Raw genomic sequence first — 27,650 nt, 5'->3', positions numbered from 1 at the left:
TTTGCAAAAAAGTAATTAATATCATGGAAAGTTTCATCACTACATGTTTGCAATGACAACGTTAAAAATTATTTGAAGAACTGTCATTGCAAGTAAGGTGGCTGATCAGAAGCAGTTAGTTGAGCACCTGGTACCAGTGTTCCACAAGAGCTAAACTGGACTTCTGCCAATGTTGCATCTTCTGCAAGGAGAATAATTTCCTTCTGATTGGAGAGAGTGTCCTTCAACCAGTCCAACCCAATTAACTAACTATACTGGAACTTAAAAAAAATCCCCTCCATCTAGCCTTTTAATCTTTTTACAGCCTTAAAAAAATCTGCTATTTGAGAAACATTAAAGGGTGCGATGTTTAGGAAAGAGCTATGTTATTTGAAAATAATACCACTTTTGTTAAAGCCATGTTTGGGTTCAAAACATTTTTTTTTCCTTCTCACATATTTAAAGGAGGTTGTCTTGCAAAACAAAGTAGTGTAATGCTAATTGAATCCAATTAGAACATGACAATAACCTGTTGCATAAGAACTGCGAATGCGGATTTTCGTTAAAATCTATAATCTGAACAAATGCAAGCTTATCTATAGAACTACTTAAATGTAGAGAGTGCGTATTTGGTTAGGAAAATGCAGTGCTTAATTTAACATAAAGGCTGATTTGCAGTTGAAAGGATCTTAATTACTAATCAAACTGAATTAGCTTCTTTTCTGGAAAGCAATTAAAGGGAAAAAATACAAGGCAAGATTAAAAACAAGTCAGAACATGTCACTAGCTTGTGTCAGTCCACCTAGGTGCAGTTTAAAATCTCAACATACCAGCAATTTGCCTTCTATTTTCAGAGAGAAAACAACGGTTTTTGTTCTTCAAAAGGCAATTAAATGTACAAGTCACTCACGAGATAGTCATATGTGCCTCAGCATGTTTGAAGTCCAGAAATGCTGGGGATAGAACCATATGGACTTCTTTAAGGTTTACGTTTCACATTTGGTTTTGGTTATTCAAATAACGTGCATTACACCTGCATCGGTTCACAATAAGTTTATTTTATGTGAAGAAAAGCTTTGCCATTAATGAAAAATTTCAGTAGAAAACAGTACCTCCTGCTTTCAATCTAGATTACTCAAAAGTAGAAGCTTGTATTAGTGAAAACTTCAGTAGAAACAGATCTGTAGGAAACTTGTTCTTGGCACATGAAGTAAAAGCTTTAAACACATTAGGTTTGAATATAGTATTTACCATGCAACCATGCTGGCAGAAAAGCCAGTTTGTAATGGCTGGTATTTGTCCCTCAAGACAATAACATGGAAGACACTTAAACCTGCTTACATAACGTTAATTGTATATAAATACGGCATTGCCATAATTGACAGTCTTTATTCAGGCCAACCATTTAGTTTAGCAATTCTAAATAAGTAATAGGCACTTTGCCTTTCTGATTTCCCCTTTCGCCCATCAGCCAGTCTGAATCCATGCCGGGGATACTGTACACTGTTATCACCTAAAAAACAGAAACACATCATTATAACCTTTTCTTGCTTAGAAAAAAACGAGTCTACCTTCATATGATCTCCAAATTCTTAGAACTAAGTTAAATAGAGCACTTAATATGAGCATCCACAGAACATAATCTAGTGCTCATAAAAGTTATTTCATTGGTCCACAGAAAAGAAGTAGATACAGTAGCATATTTTAAAGCACCTTTTTTTCAGATGAAATGATATTCATTACTTTTTCTATTCTTTTTATCTACAAGTCTTGTATATTACCACCAACTTTAACAGGCAATCTGAAAGAAAGTTCATCAGATCTTCATGTGCGTGACAGAAAGACATAGTGTTGATGTGCTACATCTTAACAGAAAATGTTAGGCCACAGCTTATAAGTCACTGTCTAGATAAAAAACAAAGTCAGGTAGAAATATTTAAGTAAAGTGAATTTACAAAAAAAAAAAATAATCTGAAAACTTTTTGTGTGGATGCTCTTTTTCAGGGTTAAACTACAGTCACATTACTAGGTGGAAATATGTTCCAGCACCCTGATCCATTGTATATCTCCACCTGCTTTGTATGGATTCTCTGACTTAAGTTTGCAATTGAATTGGAACAGGAATAAACACAACTAACACAAGAAGTGGTTGTGTTTTCATATCCTTCCCAAATTGCAATATTTAATGTTTGAAAGACTAAGTGTATTGATAACAGTGCTAAAGGTGTGGTAAAAAGAAGACAGTAAAATTGCATCTTGATTGTCTAGAAAATATTCTTGCAAGCTAAGACGGTGTAACAAATGTTGACTCTCACCATGCAATGTTAGGGTATATAGGTACAGAACAATGCTCCAAGAATACTCTTGAAGTTTAATCAAAATTATCAACTACATAGATTTCTTGATGTAGCACATCTTACCTGGCTAGTCACAAGCATCCCAGTCTTACACAGGTACACAGAAAACTCTTACCTCATCTGCAAGTAATGATAATTCACTGCTGTTTGCAGCATCGTAATCATAGAGAACTCTCGCTTTCCTGCTGCCGGTTGATGACTTCAGTTCACTGATGCCTGAAGTAACTATGGAATTGGTTACTGAAGGCAATGAAGCAGAGGCTGAGGCCAAGACTGAGGGAGGAGAAACACTCTGCACAGGAGTTGAGGAAGACTGATTATTGTTAGAGAGGAAAGTAGATGGAAAGCTGTGGGAGAAAAAAAATGAAAAGACTTCTGAGTGCATCAGTTCTACATGCCTAAAATAGCATTCTTGCTTTTATCAACTACAGAATAAACACCAGTAGACAGCAGTAACAGGACAGCACTGATATTTGTATAAACCTAAATAAAGATAGTTGTTCCTGACCTGTAGTATAAATCAAACCATTATACTTTAAAAGAAATACTGCCAACTTCAGAAAACTTGGTCATTGCCTCTTAGGAGAAAAATAAAAAAGGCAAAACCAGGAAAGCACTGTAGGTCAGACTTAATCCAGACTGTATTTTAATAAACATTTCTTTTGACAGCTCTGCCAGTAAAAGCAGCCTCCACCTCCTCCTGCTCATTCCTCAGTTATGTGGCTACACAAAAGATTGTGCTGCTGAACCAGATTAGGGCAATATAATGCAAGTTTAAAACACAGCCTCTGAAAGAAGAATAAAAAAACACACAATGATTTTTCTAATTTAAATCAGTTCATTGATTCAGCTAACTGCATGTTGTAAAACAAAAATATTTATTACACTAAAGACAAACTTATATCAACTTAAGCCCCTCCTTTCTAGGAGGCCAGCTGTAGTGCTTGCCAGACCCTTTCATGAAGTCAATTCAACTCATTAACCTGCATGAAAAAAAAGGTAAAAAAAAAAGTGTAAAATCTTCTACTAAGTTATTGAGCTGAATCACAAAAAACCTGTGATGAGAGCCAGAGCCAATCCAAGGGAAAGGACTGAACAACATCATGGCTGAAGTAGAAGAAGCAGAGAGGGAGGCCAAGCAGCAAGAGATTTCAGGGCAGTGGGGCAGGGGAAATGGGACAGCAAAGGGGGCAAAGACAAGCTGTGAGATTGTTTCATGTCACTCTGCCCTACATCCTGGGATGCAGTTCCATGGCAGACTGAACTTACTCATTCAGCCATTGATGCAGTCATTCTTTGTCCCTCTGCTGCCTTCTTTTGTTCCAACACTCATCTGATTCTACCTTAAAAGCAGGTCAATGAAAGTTTTGAAAAATGGCAAAGCTGATGCAATGAAAAAGGGTCAGCAAACAGGAGTCCAACTGAGTCAGGATGACACAGAACTGTAGCTGCCATTCCTTCCATTCTTTTCACCAGTCTTTACATCAACTAGTCAGACAATTCCCACACATAACTTTCCTCATCAGTCCTTCTACAGAGATGCTTTTTTACTAGCATCAACCTGTCGGAAAACACAGCTTCATCCCTTCCCACTTATGCTCCCAGTTAAGTTCTTGAAAACACAGTTCAGTGGCAACCTGAACCACATAAATCAAGATCAGTATATTCCCTCACCCATGTTTGCAACATTATAGGTGCTCATATGATCATAAGAGGAGCTCGTTTAGGGAAGCAGATGCAGGTGAAAACTAGATCTATCAATACAGTGGATAATTTTTGTATTGTGTGGCCATGAACATAGGTGGAATTAAGGCAGCTCAAACCCGTAGCAACTACAGTAGTACTGCACTCAAGTTTATAGTTTCACACTATGCTTAATCTGGCAAATTTACACTGCCACCAAACAGGGTGGCCCCACTCCTCTACCCCTTTACTGTGCAAACATTCATTCTCTGTCATTTGAGGCAGATCTAGCAATCTGTTGTTTTGGAGTTGATTCAACAATCTGATCTTACAAAAATCATCAAGATGATTCCTTAACTTTCTATCAGAACTCTTTGTTAAACATGTTCACCTTGTGGTCATGCAATGGTTATTTCTGACTGAAGGCAAACAGTGAGAATATGGTGTGAAGGACAAAACTAGTCCCTTTACAGTTAGACTGAATTGCATATAAAAAATTGGACAGTCTTTCAGGAGACTGTTGTGAGTTTAGTTAGCAGTTTACTACCATCAAAAGGAAGAATTTCCACTCCCCGCTCTGGCTTACCTTGACCTCATTTGATCATAAAGAGCTGGTTACTAAGAAGAGACTGCAACTCCACCAAAAAAAAAGTTTGTTTTCATTTTCCAGATTTTCAAACCAGTTCACCTTATTCCCTGAGCAAATCAAATTAGAAGAACAAAGGGAGGAGAAGCTAGACTCCACATTTTTGTAGGGATAACTCAGATGTGCCTCATGATGTGTTTATTTACTTGATTAGCTGACATTCAGACAGATGGACTTAATTTTAAATAACAATCAGCTGTTTCTCAGTATTGCTAAATTACTGTTTAATATACTGCTAAACCTGTTCTCTGTTAACACAGTAATTACTTGTAAGTGATTCTGTTCAGTTCAAAGGGTCACTGGTTTGTACAGCTAGTGGAAAAGAAAGGCAAAGCTTTATAACTACTCTGTCAATCAGTAAAGCATTAAGTCTCACTCTTTTTGCAAAGCCATATGTATGCATGTTACTGAAAAGCTTTGGCTATACAGAGGTTGTCTGGGATTTTTTTTGAACACTTGAGTAGCAAGAGTTTCACAGCTTGTAGAGTAGGGACTAGGAATGGGTAATTTGAAAAAAAAAATAATGATGCCAAAGCTCAGGCTTGGCTGTCAGAGAAGCTGAGAAAATTCAGAGCAAAACCAGTTATCAGCAAGAAAAAAAACCACAGAGTACCAGGATATTTGAAACAGATTCGTATAGTTCCTTCTGTGGAACTGAAAAAAAGAAGAGATTGCGTTTAACCTGGGAGACTTGATTCTTTAAGCAGCCCCACAGGAGGGGGAGGCAGTAGAGGGATAAGCAGCTGATGCTGCCTTGAAGGGAAACATCCACAAACCCATGTCTATTTATATAAATAGAACTGAGAACAAGTTTTCCCCTCATGTTCCCCCAAGTCTTCTGAGGAGCAGTTGAGGGAACTGGGGCTGTTTAGCCTGGAGGAGGCTGAGGGGAGACCTGCTCACTCTCTGTACAACTATCTGAAAGGAGGTTATAGCACAGAGGGTGTTGGTCTCTCCTCCCAAGTAGCAAGTGATAAGAAAAGAGGAAATGGCCTCAAATTGTAGCAGGGGAGGTTCAGATTGGATATTATGAAAAAATTGTTCATGGAAAGGGTTGTGAAGCACCAGAACAGGCTGCCCTGAGAAGTGGTGGAGTCACCATCCCTGGAGGTGTTTAAAAGGCATTTAGATGAGGTTCTTAGGGACATGGTTTAGTGCCAGAGTTAGGTTACAGTTGGACTCTATGATATTGAGGGTCTCTTCCAACCAAAATAATTCTATGATTCCCCACAGGTGACTCCGGAAAGCACATCAAGAAAATCAGTGCTCAGCTTTGGAAATTGAATAGTGTCAACATGAACCAGGTCAGGGCTTATGCCCCAGATTCTGATTCAGGTAAAACATAACATGCATAACTCTAAGAAACAGGTTTCTGTTTAAAGCAAACTATCTCACTTAGAGGTTGAACACCTTTGGTTCACCAATCTCAAAACAAAAATAAGTCCCTCACAGCTCCTGGCTTTCATAAGAATATGGCAAAATGTAATTCCTAGATAGGTGAAAAGAACAGCTGTAACTCAGCGCTCTATATCTCTTGTTAACCAGCAGAGAGCTGGCAAACACAACCAAAAACTAGCTGAGCTGCTCAAGCTGTTTATTTGGTACTGTATCTGCCTATGCGTAACACAGGAAACACATTACACATACTGTGCTCATCTGGTTGTTTACTGCAATGCTATGCACTATGTGCCTACAAACTGAGGAACTCTTCCAAAGCAAGAAGTGCAACTTGAGACTGTCCCAGTGCTCTCCTGGGGACTTCCTTGTACAAGGAAGGAAAGACACACCCAAGATTTAATACCATTACTGTTTTAATCCACGTAGGCAGGGAAACTTCATTTGGCTATCTGAGGCATTTAGGATTTTGCAAAGCTTCCACACTCTGGGTCTTTTAGCAGTCATAGTAATTTTATCAAAAACACTAGTCAGATGATAGCCACATAAAGATACATCCTTCTGTTTTCCTAAAGACGGTACTTTCTTTAAATTTCCTTTTTTCTACCTGGTAGCAGTTTACATACATTTTAAAGATAACTGTCCTGGGACATGCTATACATCCTAAAGCAAGAGATTTTAAAGAGGAATATGTTTTTCCTTCAGGGTATTATGCTTAAAGCTTTCTGGTAAATATACTAGGAGTACAGAAATTAAAAACATCTTCTCAAAATAATTGTGTAAATATATTTCTAATTTAAAATCTACTTGTCCATAATCCAGTAAACAATTATTTTCAAGCTTTCAATTCTACAGTTTGCATTTATGCACTACCAATGTTTAGAGTTGAATACTCCTTTCAATGGAATGTAACTTTAAAGATGTAGCTTTTCTTTTAAAATCACATGTTTAAAGACTTTATAGAAGTCTTTAGACTACCCATTCAAACAAACTGAAGAAAGGAAATGAAATGCCACAGGAAGTTGCAAGTCAGGAAGAGAACAAGACTCAAGAATACTTTTGTTTTTACTTCCTTGTCACAAAAAACATAAACAGGGATACTTTATAGAGGCAGTTATTTGGAACAGACACTACAGTAAATTTCTAAGCACAGATCATCCTTCAATGCATATGCTCAACTAAATAACACGGTCTGGTATAACCTTAAGAAAGGCTGATTTGTAAAGAATTAGAATAGGGAAACTTAATTAAAAGTAAGTATGTAGATCTCTTTACCTCACCAGCAATCGCAAAAAAATAAAGGATTATGAGAACTAACTACTTTCAGATGGTTTCTTCTCATCTTTAAAAAATGCTAAATTCACAAAACAGTAAAACTAGACAAACTTGCTCATTCCGCTGTGAGTGCTTTGGATTACTGATTACAAACATTACAAAGTACATCTCTCCCTAGATACAATATCTGCGTTTCCAACTCACTTAACAGTGTAAAATGCAGTTTCATTGAAAATCAGGTAGTAGCCTGTAGCAAACTAAGAGGTAAGAGGAATTTGTGGGCAGTACAAAAACTTTTCTGACATTGCGTACCAGTTTTGTAGCATGAAGCATAAGACAAGTGAATGGTTACAAGTAAATCTCTAGAAATTCTTTTTTGCAACATTGAAGGAGGTTACCACGGGCTCACCTTCCTCTATTACAAAAATATAAAAAAATATCAGTAAATCAATCCTCAAAACACATTAGTGCTGTGTGTAGGCTTAGGGAAGTAGTTACACTGGGGTAATCACATATTAATCACCTGAGAACATATATATTCCTTTCAGTCCTGCACGCCTGTGTGTTCACCACTGTTACATCAGTGTAAGTTTCCCTACTATCCAGAAGCACTTAGAACAAAATGTTTCATTTTGTTTTTCTTAAGTTATTACAGTGTTACTACCTTCCAAGTTGTTTCTGGAGATCCAACATATATTGGTAACATTGTGCATAATAGGTCATCTGAGCTTCAACAAAATCATTCAGACAGCGAAGATGATGTGCCTATAATACAGCAAAGAATTCAAGTTTTTAGTCTGCAGAAAGTACTACACTGCATTAAAAAGACTGGTCTCCTAATCAGGTGCTAATGCAAATATTGGCACATATGGATTTATGTCAGATAGGCATAGCATCTAGATTTACCAGATAAATGAGATATCACAAAAATTAATGTATTTGAGCACAAAAAAAAAAAAAAAGGTGCTGTACAAGCATCATGCCATTTAACTATATTGTTTTCACAACAGAATTAATATTTTAGCACATTTTTGTGGTTTCAACATTCAGTTGATCTGACGAATAGGAAGCCAAGTTTAAAAGATAAAAATGAAAGCTCCTGCATTCTCAAGGTTAACAAGAGACTAAGGTTAAACTCATTGGATGATAAACTAGAATTCAAAAAATAAGAAAACCACAGTTTGATTCTTTAATGTGAAAAGTCTTAGCCTAAAGTTGACAAGTAGCTTTCCGTAGTTATTTTTAGAAAGTGCCCCAATTTTGACTTTCCCCTTCTGCCCCTTTGGGTACTCACATGTGTGCTGCTGATTCCCTCCAGCAGAAGTCTGGTAATCTCTGCCTGACGGTCAAATTCACTCTGGGTAATCCGTACTTCCTGTTCAGACTAAAGAGAAGGATGCACATTAGGTATTTGTACGATGCACTCTCTTACACCTTCCGACTGCAACAGTTCTGTTTTATTCCGAGCTACTCATCTAAATGCATTAATCACAGGCTTAGGTGTTTAAAACAGGCTTTTCTTTGCAGATCTTTACTAGGCAAAAAGAAAAACTGCATTTTGAGTTGAAACATGCTGAGGCCCTGCATACACAACAAACAGCTGTATAATCAGATACATACTCTATATAGTCAATACCTGCAAAAGGAAGGCATTTTTCTGCCAGCAATATTACCCCACCTCTCCCAGTAACAAGCCAAACACTCACTGGCATAACAGTGTCTGCACCAGGGGTTCTGCCAGCACAGCAGTGCCAGCCAAGGACAGTGTAATTTTTTTGGTATACTTAAAGTTAACAGGGCTCTGATCAAATAATCTAGGGTAAAGCTCACATTATTTCTGTCATATAACTGCACAGCAATCAGCCATACATAAATCTTTGATGATAAGTTTTAACAGGATATTTCATAAATCAATGTATCCTACTGGCCACCAAGCTACTACAAGTATTTCTGGAGCTTGTAATTGAGCCATCTTTAAAAATAAATAAATCCAAACTATAGCAAATGTTTTAGCAACAATTAGAGTAAAATTCCTATTAAAATTATTTAAGTTTCATATTTAAATAATCCAAATTATATTTATTCCTTGCTACATATCCTTTACAGCAAATTTTAAATAAGCTAATATTATAGCAGTTTTAAAGGACTTCCATTTGGCACAAGCCAAAATCACTTTAGAGTAGGGTTTTTTGGGAAAAAAAGGACACTACTCAAAACACAAATACATAGAAATGTGTTGTAATATCTAAGATTTACTGTTCCGAGGCAGAATGTCCTCAGTCTGGAATCTGGATTATCTTGCCTCAATGCTTATATTCATTTAGCACCTTGTTTCTAAAAACAAACACAGAGGCAAAAATCTGCTTTAAGACAAAGATGCATAAGTTACTGCTCTCAACAAAACAGAGAGAAAATATATTCTCAGGAAACTTAATGGGGTGATACTGATAATAATTGGCTTCTAAGGGATTTTATGTATTTGGAAATACTGTGCTTTTGCATTCCACTAATGTTAATCAATATGAAAAGTCACATGGAAGGATCTTAATCTCACAAATGAGCACAGAAGAATGATGCAGTTACCCTACAAATGTTTTTCATCTGAAGTCACTGCACTTGGGAAGGCTTACAGGTTAATTAAACAGTGAGGAAGCAGCTACAAAGTATCCTGTGTTTCTAACTAAAACTGAGATAACAGTGTATGCATCAAGTTACAAACTAATTAGGTTTTCAAAGTTTGTCAAGGCAAGAATCTTTGCTTGGAATTTTCCTATTAAAACTGTATTCATATCAGTTAAATCCATTGGGCAGTCCTCGAGAGAAATGGAACAATAAACTGGGGAAAAAAGACAAATCTGATAGCCAAGAGGGAAAGAAAGGCACTCCCTTCACTAGCAGCAACATGTTCATTTCCTTTAAAACAAACAAACAGCAAAATCATATTTATCTGGAGATAAATAGTCTAGTCTCTAGCAACTGCTGATTTCAGAGAGGCACATGTGTTTCTTTCTTCCTGCTAGGTAAGTAAATACATGAGAATAGGAACACAAAAGGGGAAATATCCATCAGAATAATTATATTTGTTTCAGCAATATTTTAGCAAATCAACTACTTTCTATAAGAAAAGGCAAAGCAAATAATGTGGTAACACATTAACCCAGCAAGTACAGAGTGACTTTAAATGCATTGCTTTACAAAAGCCCGATGTACTGGTTTTGTAGATTTACATAAAGTGAATCATGTGATGATGTGTTTAATCTGTTTTGCCCATCCCTATTTCCAGTACTGCTAGGTGAACAGTAGTAGGAGAGCATTTCTATGCTACACCTCGTAGTAAAGGTGAAAAACAGCTGACTTTCAGTCTGGGAAGCTTATGGCCTGATCACCCTTGTTTCTGAACAGGATAAAGAGCTCAAAATACAAGCCTAAACTTTCCAGTGACCCCCAACTGCAGTCATATTTTATTTTTTAAGGCAATTAGAAGGCCTCAGGAGGTATCTCTCATGAAGATCCCTCAAAATCGTACTTGCTCCCCAAGTTCAACATATGAACCCAGTTTCTGAATACAAATATTCAGAAGTTCATAATATCACCAAATTTTGCATAAGAATATATGATATCTCAGAAATACTATGCAATCCTGTAGCTAAGGGATAACATACAATCATAAGAGCATAGGAAATCAAATCACCTTCCTAATGTTGTTTTGTTAGACATGCTATTAGTGAACCAGTGATAATCGATATATTCATGCTACCCGATATACCTGGGCCTCCTTGTCTCTTTTGTAGTCAAAGACAGGAGCTCCTCTTGATGTTCAAAACCAGTCTAACCTCAACGTGTTGAACAGAAACTAAAGCCTCTGCTCTTTCCCTTGACCACACCAAACACCTCAGATGAATCCTAACAAAATCCTTGTTTATAAAATGTGTAATATCAGTACCTACCCCATGTATTTTCTGGTACGGCATTTAATATCCTTTAATTCCATATTTCAGAAGGGAAGTTAAACTGTTATTGACACCAATCAGATCTTTTGTTGTGACTCATATAAACAAATACAACCCTGTGATTGATCAAGAAATTACTGGACAGTCTGAAATCCTTGTTGGGAAGCTTCTTAGATTTAAGTTGAAAACATCTATGAATCTCTTCCTCCAACCTTCAAACGCAGAAGGACAAACTGCCTTTAGAGACCTCGATGGATTACTTTTCCTTTGGCAGAAGGTGTGTTGTAGTTTCTTCTCAATTGTCTCTGCTTTTTACATGCTTACTAAAAAGGGGAACTTTGAATTACATAATTTATTACAAGATTTAAAGCTTTTCTTCTTTTTTATGCTACGGCTAAGCACTTTGTATTATTTATTTCTCTCTCCAAGACACAATCAGTTAGATTTCACTATCCCTAAAGTTGCTTTTCACTGCCTCTGACAAGCCAATAGTTTTATTCATAGACATATCTTCAAAATCAGTTTTTATTCCCAGCACTACTGCCCCCCTCCCATCTTTTTTCCCAAATAGTACCAAGTAGTCCAGCAGACAGGTTGCTATTTTCAAATGTTTCTTTACTTAACTAGCACAATAACATTCAAATTTTGGGATCAAAGTTGACCTAATCCTCCTTTTCAATCTCTAAACTCTTCCTTCTGCCTAAGCTCTCACTGTACATTCTAAACATATATCTCCCTGTTTGCACCATAACACACAAAGTTGGAATACAAAAAGCCTTCATTTATTTTCTCTCACAGCCTTCAAAATTTCACCCAAAGCTCATATTGCAGCTTCTAAGAGTAACTCCCTCCACCTCCCACAGAGGCCTATCTAGTCCTCTTTTAAAAACCACACCTGAAAGTCCCTGTTCTCCAGCTACACGTACTTTCTATTGCCACCCTTCATTTTTATTTCCTCTCCTCCACAGAAATCCCCTAAGAAATTTCCTTCTAACTGTTAGCACAACTTCTCACAGCCTGTTTCCCAATACCACTTTGTCAGAGGCTGGTGAGGCTGAGAACAGCCCTTCTTGTGGCCCCGGAGCAGCTATCGCCCACATTTCCTTGGCTGCACTGAGTTTCTCCCTGGGCAAGGGATGGCATGACAGGAGATGGCTGCAGCCCTCACCCCAAGGCTAAAGCTCTAGTTATGAACCAGGCCTCAGCCCTGGTGCAGTTTTCAAATGTGCCTACTTCCTAATTTCAGTTGCTTAAGATAAGCAGGGCATTCTCTAGTGACGCTGGGGAGAAAGGTGGGGAGAAGAAGAAAAAAAACCAAAACCCAAACCAAAGCCCTCTCGAAAGCAGAGTTTTCTGAGTTTCCTGCATGCACTCCAGCATTTCAGTTACTGTTCAATATTCTGAGCAGAAGTTGAAGATCGGCATTTTTCAGGACAGTTTAGATTACTGGACCCCAACCTTTCAGGAAATTTTCAAATAAGCTCATTCTTAAGAGGTCATTTTTAACAGAACTCCATACCAGTAAATTTTGAGAGACAAGTGTTGTAGTTCTTTTTCTGTTGTATCCTGTCACACGAGAATCATATGGTACTGACAGCCAGAAACAGCTTACAATAGAACGGGCCCCAGGCATTGTCTTCCCTCTGGAGTTTGAAAGGCCCTAGAGGGAACCAGTGTGCTCCAATGTAATGCATCAGGTTGCCAGCGTCAGACCAAAAATCAAGAACACGCAATATCCTCAATTACATTAGACCAGTACAAGTTATGGTTTCAGAATTCTGCAGTTTCTAAACTGTTTACTTACTTTTGTCACTTCCTCAGCCCATATCTAGGCAGCATTAAGAGCAGGGGGAAAAAATAAAGACATACAAACTGAGACGTTGGTAGTACTGCAATACAGAATGCAACCATACTTTGGCTTTTAACTACTTCCCTGTCCTCAGAACTTCACAGGGATTTAATAAGTGCTGTAAGTCAGTTGCCCAAAGCCCTTCATATGCAATGAAACTACAAGTGTGAATAGCACTATATTTGTGAAACAAATTAGATACTGAACAGTATATGAATTGCGGAACTTATATGTTACAAGAATCTATTTTAAAAAAGCTATTACAATATGAGACATAACTACTTAGAAAATGACATGAATCAGACAAACTGCATTATCTTATGGAGGAATTTAAGTCATGTGTTAAAATACTGGAAAACTATGGAAAGCTATTCTCATTTTAACAGCTGGTTAAGTAAAGACTGAAACAGATTAATGATTTCTCTTGCTAATTCCATTACTGGTTTCCTATTTCACAAGAATTTTAATTGAAACCTAAATTTAAATAAAGATGCTACAGAGGTATCTCAAACTGGTATGTCTAATTAAAGATGCTACAGAGGTATAGTTTAAGTAGTAGCAAGCAGCACAGCAAAATCACAGAATTGCAAGGAATTTACTTTAGACCTTAATTACTTCAGCTTGCTGTTACAACTCCCTCTTGCAATGCTGTTCTCTTTTAACCTTCATTTTCTGGAGTTGTAAGATGACACAATCAGGACTTTGGTTGGAAGAAATGTGCATAAAGGTTGCAGAAGCAAGTTGTAACAAACAAGTTAATTTGCTCATATCTGATCATGACTGAGAAATCTGGAACACTAACTGAGATGAGACCCACTATGCCATGCAGATCCAAGAACCAAACCAGGACAGGCTGAACAGCACAGTTTATGTTGTGCATAATTAATTAATCCCTTCCTTTTCCACTTCTACAATTATGATGCTAAAAACAGCTGCAATGATGAGCTCCTGCAACAAGTTTAGGATATACTATACTCTAAGTTAAGCCATTAATTTATGTGACATTATTCAGTTTCAGTTATTTGTAAAACATTGCTTGAAGGGAATAATTTCTACATAATAATTTATCCTGGACATTTAACATAATTCACTCCCACTCATATTAAAAAAATAGGAGAATGAAGTAATCCCTTTCCCTCCAATGGGTGAAATTAATTTCAGAATCAATTAAAAAAAATATAGCTCCTTTGCACCCTAAGTTTGCAATCATAAACTCACAGAAATCAGAATACTGTATACTTCAGATTATCAGAAATATTCTGATAAAAACATCATCTAATGCTGTACTGACATAAGTGTATTTAGAACACTAAACCAATCCAGTTTGGCATGGAAAAATATCCAAAACAAGACCAAATGAGCTAGATAGCAAGAGAAAACATTTGATAGGAAAATGAATGAACACAGAGGAGGCCAACAAACCTTTAGCCATTTTACATGCAGCAAGTTGAGCACGTAAGAGACATTTACCATAATGTTATTCTCTTCAGGCTGAGAGGTGTTTAGTTGCTTAAGTGCACAGATAAAAGACAAAAGCAAGTTACAACACTGTGAATACAGCAGGTGAACTGATCAGTGTCACAAAGCACTGCAAGTTTAAGCTAAGGAAGACTGAATATAGATATAACTGAATATAGATAAATAAAACTGTTTAGTTAGATTTCTATTTTAAATACTGAGCTAAGCTACTTCACTTGTACAGTAAGCATGGGAGAATGTAATTTCATCAAAGATTAAATATTGTTATAACAGGGGGAAAAAATCAAATATAGATGCAATTTATCACTTTATCCTGTCAAAGAAAGTAGTGAAACATAAAAATTTGCATCGTAAGTCAATACACTTTGGTAATCCATCAGTTCAGCACTTCGTTGGATATCTTCCTTTACAAACAAGTGAGCCAGCAGAAGGTGGATCATTTGCATCACATCTATATCCAGGTCAAGTCCTCATTTCTGTATTGCAGAGAATTTCACAATCCAATAGTTCTTAAACATGCACACTGATGTTAAAATGTAATTAAAATTGAAGGCAAGGTAGTAAAGTAAGAGGTCTGGCATTTCATGCTCTACCAGCACTAAATTTGTTAATAAAACTGAATTACTTGCTATATGAATATTTAAGACTGACCACGTAGTAGCAGCAGCAACTGGTAATAATTTTGTCCAAGCACCAAGCTCTGGGCGCTTACACTGGTAACAGAACTAAAACTCAAGTATAGAGCCTTTCCTTTAAAACTAAGTTTGAGGGGAATAATTTCCTTATGATCTTCCTGTTGCTTTAGAAAGTAAGGTATATACTTGCTACCATGCCACAGAAAAGTTAATAACCAATAAAGGAATACTTTACTGTCCATTGCTTCTCTACTCACTGCTTCTAAATTCCACTACTATCTGATGAAAATCCTGCTCTGCTCTCCAATGTTAGTCTTACAAACTAAGAAAGCTTGACAAGTAGAGAAGTAACTTTTTGCACAAAATTTACATCATATAAGGGGAAATGCATGCATGGACTTAAGAAATACAGCTAATTTAAATACACATGGACAGTACACACAACACAGAGGATTGAGACAGAAGCAGAACTGTCAGGTAGGGACAATGTTGGTTTTTTAGAAAGATCACCATGCCAAAGACGTGAGGTGCTTCAGCTACAAAGCTCAGTCTCAGAGATTATGCTGCTGACACGTTTCAGGACAGTGATCCATTTGGAAAAGACAGCAAAATCCAACAGTCCCACTTCCACTTCTTTATCACGTACAATGTCTCTGCATATTTAGATCGTCTGTATTCCTTCAGCATCTGTTTGCATGACCCCTACTGAGTTACCTCTGACAGGAAAAAAAAAAATCACTATCATTAACTTCTGCACTTTAAGGAATGCAGTCAAAATAGCTATGAAAATACTACAAGCATTCCCTACTGAAATGGCATACACGCAATTACTTATTCCTCCACTTAGAGGCATTTTAAGAGTTTAAAAACCAAAACTTTTTTAGTTTATAGTAATTTTCATCTCCTTGAACAAGCATTTCTTGAGTGAATAAGGAAGGTTGAGAAATGTGAGGCTAAGAGTCTCACCCTGTTTGGTGGTATGAAGTAGTACAACAATTTAGAAAGAGTAAAATAGAAATATTTTTGATTTAGAGAAGTCCAGATAGGTTCACCAGTTGGAAGTAATTACACAAATGCTTCAACACTTGTAGAGATTCAAATGCCAAAGCTTGACCTCTGAGTGATATGTTTTTCACAACCATCTTGGCAGATTGTGGAAACTCAGTTCTGGCAGTACAGGCTCATCTCATATAGAACAAGGGGAGAATATTTACTTGGGTCAAGTAAGTTCAACTTGATGGAATATCTAAAAATAGAAGACTAACACCTTCATCAGCAATTCGCTTTCATTTCCTTGTGTTCCACTGAGGCACTTCTTAAAAAGTATCTAGAAAGACAGTGAGGATAAGAAGCGAAGACTGGAAACATAACCAAGCAGTCAAGTTTATAAATATATATCAATAAATTTGAAAGTTACAAACAAATTAAAAAAAAAAAAAAATCTACTTACTGCAGCTCGAGCTTCTGCAACTTTTGCCTTCTTCAATCTGGTTTTTGCTGCATCCAAATCTAGTCTTTTATTCTGTAACAGCTTACGTTCTTTCTGAAAGTGAGTTAGGTTAGTTCATGAGAACAGGTAAACATACTCAAAAGCAAAAGCCTGTCTACTTGGAGATTTTTAAAATTAAGTATCATGTACAAAAAGGTTCTTCAGTTGAACAGAGGGGCAGAATTAGATCCTAATTATTCTCACACATTTTATACTCAGGATACATACTTTTAATAGAAAAAGTGTTACAAAAACCCCAAGTTTTCAGAACTATTTTTATTTTATCTGGTCAAAAGAAAGGAAAATACACAAAAGGCACAAGTCCAACCTGACTTTTTAACATTAGTTTGAGGAAAGCAATAATGCACAATTATCTACTACTTCATTTTGAAGATTTACAGTTACAATTGCTGTAAAATGCTGAAGAATGCACAATTCAACTTACAGTAATAGTTTTGTAGTCTCCTTCAATAAAGTTTCTTAGGGGAGTGAGAAAGTTTATAGCAGAAGTTTGAATCAGTTCTCTGTCTGCTGTCCCAATTCGCTTTTGTGTTTCTCCACATTTAATGAGTGCATTTCCTGCAAAGGAAAAAAAAAGTTTCATAGTGATTCAGGCAAGTGGTTAACAAAAGAAGTTTCTAATGGCAGGAAAGTTTAGGGAAGTGGTTTGAAATACAATCCAATGCCATCACAAGAGATTTCAAAAGAAATCCGAATCAGCTAAAAATCAAACAAACAAAAAACACAACCATCCAAAACAACGCAAACTACACACCAAACCAAACCATTTTTATTAATAACAATCATGGGTGAAGGCAAGATTTCAATGAGAAAAGATAAAGCATTGTAGAAGTTTCACTAGCTATGACAACTCCACTGTGAATACCTGTTTTAGAACTGGTTATCGCACCTACGTAATTTAACCCAACAGCCTCCTCCCCTTATCACACATTTTTGTTTAAGTCACAAGTAGTGGGTAGCAAGGGAAAAGCTCACTTAACTACAGGAAAATAATGTGCTTTTCCCCATCCCCATTAACTCCAGCTTCTAAATATGCATTTGTAGATTAACTGAACAATACTTTGAAATTTGGTTTCAAGTTAGGTATGGAAACTGAAGTTGGTGTAGCAAGAATACAGCAATTATGTTTCAACAGTCTGACACAGCTGAGTTAGAAAAGACACCAAGTTTTCAGAGGACTAAAATATTTTGACACCACATGAACGCCAACAGTGTATCTATATTTATGCTAATAGTTTAAGTTACTTGCCTGAATTCTAAAAATCCTGCAAGTTAAGGTACAGTGTGCCTGTAAGTACAACTCCATTAAACGTTAAAAAGCAAGACTTGAGGCTGATGATCAGAAGGAAGGCCAAAGATAAAAGCATAAAACCATGTGGAAGCAAGAGGAACAAAGCCTGCCATTATTGATTTCATATCCATAAGTCTTCTATAAAACCTTTACTTCTTTTTTTTAAAGTGCACTTTCGTTCTTTCGAAAAGGAACCCCATTATTTCCAGATATAAAGAACTCATTCTTCCCAGAACAAAACTTTTCCTTCACACTGCAGTTTTGAAGAAAGCAACTAAAGTGAGCTAGCTACCAGGCTTCGATTGCAGAGTGTATTTCATATATAGACACCTATGCATTTCAATTGGTCAAGTTAAATTAACAGCTAAATCTATTATCAGCAACTTTAAAAGTTGTAGAGAACCCTAGTATTAGACTATATAATTAATGCTAGCATAAAACATTAGATATAACACCCTCAATCCTCTTGCCATCAGTATATAAATTTGATGGAGAAAGAAGAAAATTTAGATTATCTTCTATACTCTCATCTTTAGCAAAACATATATTAACAGAAGAAGGAATACAGTAGAGAGGCTTCTTAGTATAGAACTTAATTTCAGGGACAGTTTCACTCCACACCACAAATAAAATGCATAAGTGTAATCAGATGTGCAAATGTGTTCCTTTAACAAGGAAATTAACTCCAGAATTATTTATTCAGGTAAGAAAATCCACAAAGACTCTGACCATTCCAACATCAGGTTCTAGCTCTAGATTTGGATAGTAACCTGATCATTGATCTCCTAATGCTCAAAGTTATACAGCAAGTCACCTCAAAACACTTCAATGACTTTTATATCAGTTTATCTAGAGGAAGACAAGAAATACCATTTTACATTGTTAAGAAAAACTAGATCTGTGCATTTTTCCCCCTTCATTTCTGCAATGTAAGATGTATTTTTTGCTTCTACTTACCATAGGCTGTTCCAGGGCCAAATTCATTCCCAGCATCAATCATATACTGGCCTAGTAACTCTGGATTATTCATGCGACTTGGTGCTTTGCGGTCCAGTTTCTCATAGACAAATTCTTCTATTCTGGCATCTAAAACAAATGTTTATTTGAAATAATTACTGGCATTCAAAACACACATTAGAAATAGAAACAAACAAAAAAAAATCTGTACATTAAACTCAACATTAAGTGAAATTTAAGATACTGTTTGCGGAAACTGACTGTATTCCATGTTTGTCACACTATGTTCAAGTGTTTCTTAGAGCCATCTATGAAAGTGAAAAATTATACTTTTTTACTCCCTTCTAACAGTATATTTATACAGTTTTTCAATATTTTGTCCAGAAGCCTTTGCTGTACAAACATAACAGAACACTTCTCTTTAACACAACCAGTCTTTTTTCCCCTCTCCAGGAAAAAAACGTGAAAATTGTTCACTAGAATTGTTTTGACTTCATCATTAGCTCACACTGTTTCTGCAACCAGTATGAACTAATTTCAGTCTGCAATAGTACAGACACAAAGAAACTCTCCAACAAACAAACCTGCCACTTCAATGCAACAAAAATTAATACTGTGAGTTAGGCAGCTTTCATCAGCACCGGATTAAATAACTACTCCCTCATGAAGGCCACGAAAATTAACCTGACACAGACAAACATGATTACCAGTGCATTCCCTGGCACCAAGGATGAACCAAAAATGACCCAAATTCATTGGGTTTTTCTTTATCAATAATTTTTAATTCTGACTAAATGACAATAGAACTGAAAACTAATCTAAAATTATTGGATTATTACATGTGTCTGACCTAAAGGTACAATTAAAAATGAGATTTAATGTTATTTTTTCTCTCCCAGACAGGGCTGCTCCATTAACCACCACCAAAAGCAGCTCTACAGCCTGTGATAGTCCTTCCAAGTAGGCTGCCAAACAGCTGAAGACCACTGCTTAACACTGAGTATTTTTAGCCATCAGAAAATTGACTGGTCAGCGTAACTGAGATACTACCATATATTATCCTTCCCCCGAATCTTCCTCACATAGTTCTACCAGCCTAGAGTTAGTGATTCAATATTCTACAAGTTTCTGAAGAAGTCAATACATATTACAAATACTGAATTAAATGAACAAGACAACTATTTCCTCTGGCCTATTCTGTAACCTCTATTGCGTCTTTCCCACAGCACTGGTCTGGTTTTCACATTTGTTTTTTAAACACTGCTTTTTTTTTTTTGCAACTAAGGCATTCAACAGGCTTCCAAAACGATAGCTCAAAGACTGGCATTATAAAGAATTTATCTGTTTGGCACTAGAGAAATACTATCAGTGTATGATTTACCTGGACTAATAAATACTAACTCAGTATGTCACTACAAGGCGAATATTAATGTTTTTAGTGCAGAGGTATTAGCAGTATTATATATTTATCATTTGAGCAAACATAAAGGAGGTTTAAATGTGGGGGGTTTTTTTGTACTAGTAGTTTGCTCAGTGGCTAGTGATCAGGTCTTGGCTTGAAATCTAGATCTATACACTAAGCAAATTCCTACTGTTGCCAACTCTAGTACAACTGCCACAAATGGCACAGATATGTAAGATATGAGTCCAAAACTAACAGCCTCAACATTACTACTCACAGTAATTTCATAAGTAAATAAAATTAACATATCAGAAAACTACATTTCTTCTACCTATTTTTCTCTGTTATTGTTAGAGATTCATCAGTCATGAAAGCATATTTGAAACTTTATTGTACTGTCTAAGTATGGTGTATAAAATGATGGCAAATTATCAAGATTCAGCATCTGGAGAAAATAATTCTTTAGTAAAAAAATTGTTAGAGATCAATATTTCAGTTTATCTTGCCTGCTTCAAGCTGAACTGTATTGTGGAGACAGTTTGAAGTAATAAAATAGTAATGAAATTGCTTGAGCCACTGCATATACTTCATGAAGAACTTCAGAGTTCTTATAGGTATCAAAGATTTTTGGAATTAGAGTGGGAAATTCAATTAAACTGGAAACAATTCAAAACCCAGTAAATCCAGGACTGACCAGAGTATAGAACCAATGCTATAGTTTAAAGAGCTCTGTCTAAATCTTTTCATATTCAAAGGGTTAAGGAAGTACCAGCAATTGGTACAGTGTCTCTGATTCTGAGTAGCGCTTCATAATGTCCTTTCCCTAATACCAGCCTTCAAATTTTAAGACTGCTGTATTTAGTCATAACTTATGCAATAACTCTTGCAGTAAATATTTACACTGGCAAATTTAATAATTCAAAAGTTGCAAACAAAAACTTGAAGGGCTCCTTACTTGGATTTGGCTGCAATAATACTTCTGTTTGTTTCATTATTTTTTCTGTCCACAATTTAGTGCATTCTGCTTTGCTGAGAAGGTTCTCCAGATGAGCATCCAGTTCAGTCTTCTCTGCTTGACCAAGCTTTTCTTCTGTGAACTACGAGTTAGTCAGACAGGTTGAAAGTACTCAGTTAGTTCATAGAAATAATTTCTCAGGACAAGTTTAAGACAGTAACTATTCACTCATATTAGCTGCAGATCATGTTTTCAAAGATCTAACCATTATCCAGTCACCAATAAAAATCTAAGGATAAATTAGAAAGTTAAGGACAATGCACCCTTACTAGCACAGAAAAAAAGGTCGGGAGGGTGTTAATCAGACCAAGACAAGGAAGCTAATTTACAACTTTATGAAGAAATCCTCTGCTCTACTTGTTACTAGGAGTTCTCACTTGAAGTATTTTGTCCAATTTTGCATAGTGCTCCTTGAAACAGCAGCCAAATGGAAAGAGTCCAGAGGTAACAAAGGCAATTAAAAGATTACTTCAATCTTGTATATTTTATAATTAATTTTGTTCCTTCTCTCACAGTAAAACCTGAAGACACAACAGATTCTCATGGCAGCTGCCTTTAATGTGTTTTTAAAAATGTTGTCCATCCACAACTAACAGGACAAAAAGCAGTGAGTTTAAACTTCAGTATGAAGATTTAAATTAGAATTAGACATTGGAGAAAGCTTTTAAAGACAAGGATTAAAAGCTAAACCAGACTTCCCTGGCAAGCTGTGGAATAAATATCTTTGGGGGTGGGAGGGGTTTTGCTTCTTAGAATAGGACAAATCAATGTTTGATTAACTGTTTAGATATAACCGATCTGGCTATGCCTTAGAGAAACAGTGAGATGACCTCCACTGTTCTCTTCCAAGCTGTTTTCAGTGACAGTGAAATACAATATAACTCCATTTAGCTAAATAAATCCACCTTCTATTCACTTGATATTAATATTATTAATCCACAATCAGTCTGCACTTCAACCCCAGTTCTGCAGGAGAGGGGAAAGCCATGTGTTTCACAGCAGGGAACCAAGCAAAACCGGAAATGAGGGTTTTGCCTGTCCCTCTTCAGGGCAGTAGTTCCTCATGATGATGATGATCTCATCACTTGACTGCCTGTACAAAGTCAGGCATTTTCAGAAGAACCTGGCTTATGATTAAAACCCCAACAAGCTTACCAATTAACAACATAATAGGACTGGAAGCATTTTGACTGTCAAACTCCATTCTTAATAAGTTATTCCATGAGATATTTAAACTTACAGTAAGAAACAAGAATACGAGACAAGTAAATTGCATTGCCCAATTTTGTTTTAATTTCAGTCACATGTAGAATAAAACCAATTTTCATTTCATTCACATCGAAAGTCTAGATAAGTGCTACAGCATTTGCAGTTCTACATAACAGCAAGCTGCCTTCACAAGAAAGTTCAATTGCAGTATAGGGAAGAACGAAATTTATTTATGGATTTTTTTACTGCTACTGTTTAAAAGGCTCTTTAAAAAGATGACAGGTACTGTAAGATGTTCTCAGAAACATTTTACAGGTTCATTAGAATACAATATAAATAGTTTGTGGTTTGCTTTTTTTTTTTTTTTTTTTTTTTACTATTTACAGAGAAGAGCATTTATCTATGAAAAGGGCTTTCCTATTAATCTTTCCATAAATCATAGAAAGGTTTGGGCTGCAAGGGACCTTACAGATCACCTAGTTCCAACCCCCTGCCATAGGCAGGGACAACTTCCACTAGACCAGGTTGCTCACAGCCCCTTCCAGCCTGGCCTTGGACACTACCAGAGATGGGGCATCCACAGCTTCTCTGGGCGGCCTGTTGCAGCACTTCACCACCCTCATGGGGAAGAATTTCTTCCCTTATATCTAATCTAAATCTACCCTCTTTCAGTTTAAAGCCATTTTCCTCCCTTGTTCTACCACTATATGCCCTTGTAAAAACTCCTTCTCCAGCTCTTTCTTGTAGGTCCCCTTCAGCTACTGGAAGGCTGCTATAAGGTCTCCCCAGAGCCTTCTCTTCTCTGGGCTGAACAACAACTCTCTCAGCCTGCCTCTGTAGGACAGGTGCTCCAGTCTGCTGATCATCTTTGTGGCCCTTCTATGGACTCGCTCCAACAGGTCCACATCCTTCATATACTGGTGACCCCAGAGCTGAATGCAGGACTCCAGGTGGGGTCTCATGAAGCAGAATAGAGGGGCGGAATCACCTCCCTCGACCTGCTGGCCATGCTTCTTTTGATGCAGCTCAGGATAGGGTCAGCTTTCTGGGCTGCAAAAGCACATTGCAGGGTCATGTTGAGCTTCTCATCAGCCAAAACCCCCAAGTCCTTCCCTGCAGGTCTGTTCTCAATCCATTCTCCACCCAGCTCATATTTGCACTTGGGATTGCCCCAATCCAGGTGCAGAACCTTGCACTTGGCCTTGTTGAACTTCATGAGGTTTGCACAGGCCCACCTGTCAAGCCTGTCAAGGTCCCTCTGGATGGCATCCCTTCCCTCCAGCACATCAACCACACCTCACAGCCTGGTGTCATTGGCACCATCTACTCAGCAGTGTGAAGATTGCTTAGCCAATGTTAGATCTCACATATTCACTTAAAAGAAAAACTAGCAATACTGACTAACGTGGTAAATAGTAGTTTGACAGAAGTATGGTTTCCAGCATCAATGTAATGCAACAATGCTGCCACTCTGACTTCCCTTCTCAGTTACCCTGAAACCTAAATTTGAACTTGTCTCTCTGTTTTATGCCCCTTTCCAGGTAATATTCCATACCTCCTTAATGATAAGAACAAAATAAGGAAAGTGGTGCTATGGATCAAGAATTTTCACTCTACTTAGAAAACTGTTCCAACATAGGCAGATACTAATGATTTCCTACTTTGATAAGAGCTCTTAAAAAAAAAAAAAAGCTTTGTTTTGCTTTTCCTTAAAGCTTACAACATGCCATACAGACACACTTAATGTAAGCACTGCTGGAACAAACCATATCAGTAAATCATCTAATCCATCTATCTTTATTAAATTAAAAATATATACACAAGTTGCCTGAATGTCACCAGCTCCCACAGAAGGAAATTGTACTGTTTTGCATACAACTGGGTTATCACAACCCAATCAACATTTCAAGTTGAAAAATTACTAGAAGGAGAAATTGCTTTAAGATAAGGCTCTAACTTCAGGGAGAAGCAATGAACAATAGAAGTGTTTCTGCTACCAAGGAGTAAAAGCCCAGCTTATTCCCCACCACTACGCAGGCAGCTTGTGGATTACAGAGCCTGGCAAGAGGAAGGACTCTCATTACTACATACTATGGCATTTATTTCACCTCAAATACCACTAACTATAATCATTTGCTACTTTGTTCCAGAAATTGCAACTACTGCAAGACTGACTGAGAACAACTCCTTCAAAGTATTTTCTGCCTGCCAGAAGGAAGGGTAAACTCTGCATTAGGCTTGATTTTTCTGTAGATTACTAACTAGAATATGGCAGTCTGAACACAGTATAATCTCATCCACAGAAGGAACAGGTTTCCTGGAACATGACTATCAGGTGGTTTGCTGTAAAATAGCCCCAATTCCCTCGTAACAGAAAAGTGTGAGAAGCCTGTGAAACACTAACAAGATGTTCACCATCTTGTAAAACAGCTTAAGTAGAGTTGGAATTGACATTTTATGTGGGTCTCCTACCTACCATTTTATGCTGCTGAATGGTTTCACAGGGTTTGGTGAGGTTTTTTGTTTCTAATATTCCAAAGCAACTAGTGTCAGGTCATACCATGTTATCCAGCAATGCCTGAACATAAGAGCTTAACTCAATATACAGAACTATAATTTTCACTGGAGGACACAATCTACACCCAGATGGGATTTAGAAAAATCCACAGAATTATTACCCCTTAATATTATCTGTAGGCATTACATAGTAACTTAAAAAAACCCAACACACACACAAAACCAAAACAAAAAACCAAAACAAACAAACCCACACAAAAAAAACCACCACCACACCAGGGGAGGCAACAATAGCACACAGAACATTAGTAACTCAGATTATAAGAACATGTTAAGGATTTGCTTCTCCTCCTCAGTGCCTTCATTAAATTTCTTGTTTTAGAGGAAAGTGGCAGCTGGTAGAACAAAATTATTACTTCCATGTTTCCACTGAGTTTTAGTTTAGATTAACCAGATAGCTAATATAGCTATCTATAGTAAACCAATAATGCAGATAGAACATACTGGAATAAACCACAGTTTACACCACCTTTAAACCATGACAGACTGCAAAAACCTCGTTAGATTCAATGCAATAAGCTGATTTAGATGTAAAAAGTCAAGATATAAGAGACAAAAATCACAAGATCCCAACCCCAGAATCTTACAATGAAGGGTGAACTGCATCTCCCTTTCTTCCTTGTCGAGTAATAAAAGGGAAAGGGGTGGAGGCTGGAAAGGAAAAGATGATATAGGAAATATGTAGATCCAAAAGAAGCCGGGGCGGGGGGAGGAAGCATGGAAGGACCTCTATCACAAAGAGAAGCACAACGACTGCTTTAAATTCATTTAAATTTGAACAACAATGTTTTCTGATGAGTCTGCATTTTCAGAGCTCTGCTGTGCTGCTGATCGTCGGTTCTGCTTGAATATTGAGATTTAGGGCAATAGATCAGACCAATCAGATCAGAGAACAACTTTAATCACGTTCCAAACCTGACTGTGACCCAGCGAGAATTCATGAGAAACCAAAGTGGATTACACTATATACACTGCTCGGATGTCCACCTCCCGACAGGAAATCTGTTCAGGTTTGATTATATAAAGAAAGGGGATTACGGCTCAAGACAACAGCTAAGGAACAAAAGCCAATTATAGTGCCCTTAGCGTGAAGGAAGGGGAATACCGATTCAGAAACAATGGGCTATCAAACCAGCTTAAAAACGGTACTAAAGCTCAAACGAAACCAAAGAGCCTAAGCAGACACTTTACGTGTCACATCAGAGCTCGAATTTCACCGATCAGGCAGCAGGACACATTTTTAGCAGCCAGTAAAAACACCAGCTTATTTCAGGAGAGACACACCTTTGTCCTTTCGGTACATCAAGTCCGACCGTACCTCCTCGCAGCGGATACCTGCTCAGACTCGCCGTCCTCAGCCCAGGCGCCTTCTCCCCGCTTTGTCTGTCCTGACCTTGGGCTGTCTCAGCGCCCCCCGCCCGCCCGTCCCCCAGCCTCAGCTGCTCTGCAACCAGCCTGGGCGAGATCCCCAGGGTCTGCCGTGCCCAGAGCCAGCAGGGCACCCGCGGGCAAGGAGCTGCCTTGAGAGCAGGCAGCTCACAGCAGCACGTCGCTGACCGGCCAGGCCAGCGGGCTGGGCTCAGCCCTCGCCAGCGCAGCCGGGCCTGGCGCTCCGTCAGAGCGGGAAGCCCGCGCCGGGCCCAGCCGCCGGCCCGGCCCCTCCCGGCCGCCGCTCCCCGGCCCGGGGAGGAGCCGAGCTCCCCGGCCAACGCCACGCACCGGGCCCGGCGGCGGCCCCGCGGAGCCAGCCCGCGGCCTCGCCCACCTTCCCCAGCTAGAGCCGCGGCGGCGAAGCTCGATCCCGGCGAGGCCTCCACAGGGGCGGGCGGGGCGTACCTGCACGGCGCGGCTCAGGAAGGTGCCCGCGTCGGCCGCCAGCTTCTTCACATTGAAGTCCATGATGTTCATCTTCGGCGGGGGAGGGGGCGCTGACTCAGCCCGCACACCCGCGGCAGCGGCGGCCGCTCCGGCCCGTCCCTGTGGACCGCCGCCGGGGGCGGTGCCGGGGGCGGTGCCAGGCCCGGCCCGGCCCGGCGCCGCAGCGGATTGGCCGCGGCCGCGGCGTCAGCCGCAGAGCCCGGATCGGCCGGTGGAGCGGCGGCCCCGCCCGCCCGGCCCCGCCTCGCGCCGCCGTGAGGGAGCGATGGGCGGGGCTGGGCACGCGACCCCGCCTCAGGGCGCCGCGGCCGTTACCGCGCGCTGCGGGGCGGGAGCGCCCCGGGCTGGGGGGGGAAGGGCGGTGCCCGGCCCGGCCGCGGCCTCCGACGTGGAGCCCGGCGCGCGTGTCCGCGACACTGCTCGTGCTCGCCACGGGCAGCGCGGCCCGGCCCGCAGGGGGCGGCACCCGCGGCCCGGGCTCGGAGAGGACAAGGCCCCCTCCCGCCCCTGTGTCCTGAGTTCAGGAGTTTGTAAGTCGGACCTTGTCTTCGTGAAAAACAGTT

At 38.7% G+C, this 27,650-nt stretch overlaps 1 protein-coding gene across 3 annotated transcripts; it reads right to left on the bottom strand.

Moving 5' to 3' along the window:
* Window positions 1–952: 952 nt before the first annotated feature.
* Window positions 953–27,203, bottom strand: SH3GLB1 (SH3 domain containing GRB2 like, endophilin B1). 3 transcript variants are annotated; one of them, XM_080348505.1, is made up of 10 exons: window positions 27,046–27,203; window positions 21,364–21,505; window positions 19,007–19,135; window positions 17,183–17,316; window positions 16,699–16,791; window positions 14,557–14,643; window positions 8,630–8,719; window positions 8,000–8,100; window positions 2,452–2,683; window positions 953–1,492 (listed from the first exon to the last, which is right to left on the bottom strand). In XM_080348505.1, the coding sequence occupies exons 1-10, from the start codon at window positions 27,115–27,117 to the stop codon at window positions 1,385–1,387; spliced, it is 1,188 nt and encodes a 395-aa protein (XP_080204631.1). In that variant the 5' UTR covers window positions 27,118–27,203; the 3' UTR covers window positions 953–1,384. The 3 variants fall into 3 exon arrangements, with proteins under 3 accessions (XP_080204631.1, XP_080204630.1, XP_080204629.1); XM_080348504.1 differs by lacking the exon at window positions 14,557–14,643 and adding an exon at window positions 25,797–25,860 and having other exon boundaries at window positions 999–1,492; window positions 27,046–27,186; XM_080348503.1 differs by lacking the exon at window positions 14,557–14,643 and having other exon boundaries at window positions 999–1,492.
* Window positions 27,204–27,650: the final 447 nt, after the last annotated feature.

This window comes from Nesoenas mayeri, assembly GCF_963082525.1.
Source record: "Nesoenas mayeri genome assembly, chromosome: 8".
NCBI classification, from domain to species: Eukaryota; Metazoa; Chordata; class Aves; order Columbiformes; family Columbidae; genus Nesoenas; species Nesoenas mayeri.
This window is presented reverse-complemented; position numbering and strand designations above follow the sequence as displayed.